Here is a 3,231-nt window from a genome sequence, read left to right as displayed (position 1 = left end):
TCATACCGTTAGATCGTCTGACCTGGCGCGGCTGCTGGCTTTGCTCAGCCTGCTCAGGGGTCTGGGGTCATCCCCGGGCAGCTCCGGACACAGTGAAGGCGCCTTCTCAGGCGGCAGCCCCTGCTGTGATACCGTCTCAGGCGTCAGCTCTTCTTTCTCAACCTCCTTCCCCGCTTCGGGGGTCTCCATTTTCTCCCCCTCCAGCACGGCCAGGGTCTCCTGGCCTTCCGTGCTCACTCTCTCTGCCTCCTGACTCTTCTCTCCCGCCTCCGGTTCCGCTCGCACCTCTGGTTCTTCTCCCGCCTCCGCAAGCTGCCCCTCCTCCTCCCCCTCCTGGGCTCCCACCTGAGCGTAGGAAGGCAGTGTCTCTTGGTAGGCCCTGGACAAGTCCCCCAGGGGCCCGGTGCCCATCTTCTCCTCGAACTGAGTGAAAGGCTTGGCAGAAAGTGGGCTGGCCTCCACCATCCCAACCTCAGTAAAAGGGAAATAATGGGACACGATTTTCTCTTCTTCGAGGAGCTGGTAGCCCTTGGCCTTCTGGATGGAGGAGACAGCAATGGAGTGGAGGGACTTCTCAGGAATCTCCCCCAGTGGCTGCTCCACTGGCTTCTTGAAGGTAGATCGGATTTTCTTCAGGGCCAGGTAACTCACCTCCATAATATTGAGGAAGAGGGACACAGAGGCCATGGACAGCATGAACAGGATGAAGATGGTTTTCTCGGTGGGCCGTGACACGAAGCAGTCCACCACGTTGGGGCAGGGCCACCGGCTGCAGCGATAGAGAGGCAGGATCCGGAAACCGTACAGGAAGTAGTGGCCCACGATGAAGCCCACTTCAAAGAGGGTCTTGAAGATGATGTGGCAGACGTAGGTCCTCAGCACGGTCCCCTCCAGCCGGAACTTCTTGGTGCCTTTGCTGCTGCCGCTGCCCTTCTTGATGCTGCCCTGGTCCGCTGGGAGGGGCGCCCTCTCGCCGCCGCCGTTGCCAGGCGACTGCTGGCCCAGCTCCTCGGCCGCGCGCTCCTTGCGCTTCTCCTCCATGCGGATGTGGTGCACCGCGTGCCCCACGTACACCAGCGACGGCGTGGAGACGAAGATGATCTGCAGGACCCAGAGGCGGATGTGGGAGATGGGGAAGGCCTCGTCGTAGCAGACATTCTCGCAGCCTGGCTGCTGGGTGTTGCACACGAAGTCGGACTGCTCATCCCCCCACACGAGCTCCGCGGCCGTGCCAAGGATGAGGATCCGGAAGATGAAAAGCACCGTGAGCCACACGCGGCCGATGACCGTGGAGTGCTCATTCACCTCCTCCAGGATATTCCCCAGGAAACTCCAGTCGCCCATGTCTCACCCACCTGGAGGAAGGAGAAGGCAAAGCTGAGCCGCTACAATGCAATCTCGAATCAGCCTCTCTTTGCAAACTCTCAGGGTACCTCTCCTTCTTGAGTGACTGGCACGGTCAACGCGTAAACAGCATGTACTGAGTGCTTCCTCTGTGCAGACTAGTATTAGGGAACGAAAGAAGCATAAAAGAATCTGCTTCCACTGGTTTCCTCATCTGTAAAATGGGTTCACTTCACAAGCTGCCTGAAAGGATAAATGAGGCAGTATCTGCATAAGCCTTGAACTCCACCCCAAAATAAGGATTCATTGTTGATCATAAATAGAAACCCATGGTTACATGGATTTAAATCAGAACCGCAAGCTGAATTGAGGTTCATGAGGCATAATGCTGAAGAAATATTCTAATCCATTTGTGTCTGGGCTCCCAACAAAATTTTGCTATGTATGAAATTGCCCGTCGTCACCTTACTTTTGACTGTGTTAGGGTATGTAATGATTGGATGTTGGAAGTGGAAGGAAACATTTTTTTTGAATATCTGCTTTATGACAGACCTTTGAAGTTACATTTTTTCATTCAGTTTGATCCTGCTAGACCGTAATCTTCATGAGGGTATGGACCACACCTGTTTTATTTACTGCTATATACTCAGTGCCTGTCACAGAGCCCAGAACATAATGAGAGCTTGATAAGTGTTTAACTAATTTGATTCCACCACATGAGAAAACTGAGGCTCAGAGAGGTTAAATAATTTTTCTAAGATCAGACAGCTAAATAGTAGTGGTTCTGTCTGTCTGATCCCAAAGGCTGGGTTCTTTCTGTTGCCCCATTAAGATACATTGCCTGTGATTGTAGCTATACAATTTTGTGACTCCTGTACTCTTTTTTTTTTTTTTTTAAAGGACAACGTATTAGTTTTTTTCTGCTATGGTAAGATTACCATAAACCCAGTGGCTTAAAACAATACAAAATGATTTTCTTACAGTTCTGTGGGTTATGTGAGCAACATGTACCTTACTGAGCTAAAATCAAGGTCTCAACAGGACCGTGTTCCTTGTTGGGGGCTCCAGAGGAGTTTCAGTTTCTTTGTCTTTTTCAGCTTCTCGTGGCTGCCCACGTTCCTTGGCTTGTGGCCCTCTTTCTCCAGTGTCAAAATCAGCAATGTTGCAACTCTCCCACCTTTCTTTCTTTGTGACTCCTGTACTCTTAATTTACGTTTTCTCTTCTCTAGGTTGAAATCTGGAAACCTTTCTTAATAGCTTTACAACTTGAGAGCAGTATATATATATTATTATTATTATTACTCTTTTAAACCCAAAGAATGGGAAGAGTGCTTTGGGAAGAAATCATGTTACAGGGTGAGGAAAGTCCACTAAGACAGTTTTAGTGTCCCACAGAATGAAAAGGGTTTAGGGTCTTTAACTGTGGCTATTTTAATAGAGCTAAAATTTGGTCTGTAGGAAAAAAAAAAATACCATTAAACATGCTAGTATATAATGCCCCTAGCAACAGCAATGACTAATGAACATGGGATTGAACTGACAGGGGTGATGTGTGCAAACTGGGTCATTTGTCCAGTGCAAACCTGTGGGGCAAGCTGGTAATCTCCGAAAGACTCTGATCAACACCTCCACCTCAGCTGATGTTCCCCATGTTGAACTTCTCTAGCACTGTGACGTTTACTCATCACTGCCCTCAGACCAGGGCATGAGCCCAGCTAGAGATGCTGGTCCAGGCTTCTCCAGCTGTGCCCCACCTTAAAGGATCAGAAGTCCATGGGGCCAGAGGAATACACCCACCACATTTAATGACAGGGATATTTGCTAAACACTGGAATGAGTGATGAAAAGTGGTAACTTAAATTAGGTGGGATTTTCCTCTTTAGGAGA

General features: G+C 49.5%; 1 protein-coding gene across 1 annotated transcript; it reads right to left on the bottom strand.

The window, feature by feature from the left end:
* Positions 1 to 1,344, bottom strand: GJA8 (gap junction protein alpha 8). Its single transcript, XM_059901437.1, has one exon. The coding sequence runs from the start codon at positions 1,342 to 1,344 to the stop codon at positions 1 to 3; it is 1,344 nt and encodes a 447-aa protein (XP_059757420.1).
* Positions 1,345 to 3,231: the final 1,887 nt, after the last annotated feature.

This window comes from Balaenoptera ricei, chromosome 1, assembly GCF_028023285.1.
Source record: "Balaenoptera ricei isolate mBalRic1 chromosome 1, mBalRic1.hap2, whole genome shotgun sequence".
In the NCBI taxonomy this organism is placed as follows: Eukaryota; Metazoa; Chordata; class Mammalia; order Artiodactyla; family Balaenopteridae; genus Balaenoptera; species Balaenoptera ricei.
Note: the sequence above shows the minus strand (reverse complement) of the source record. Positions and strands in the feature narration are given on the sequence as shown.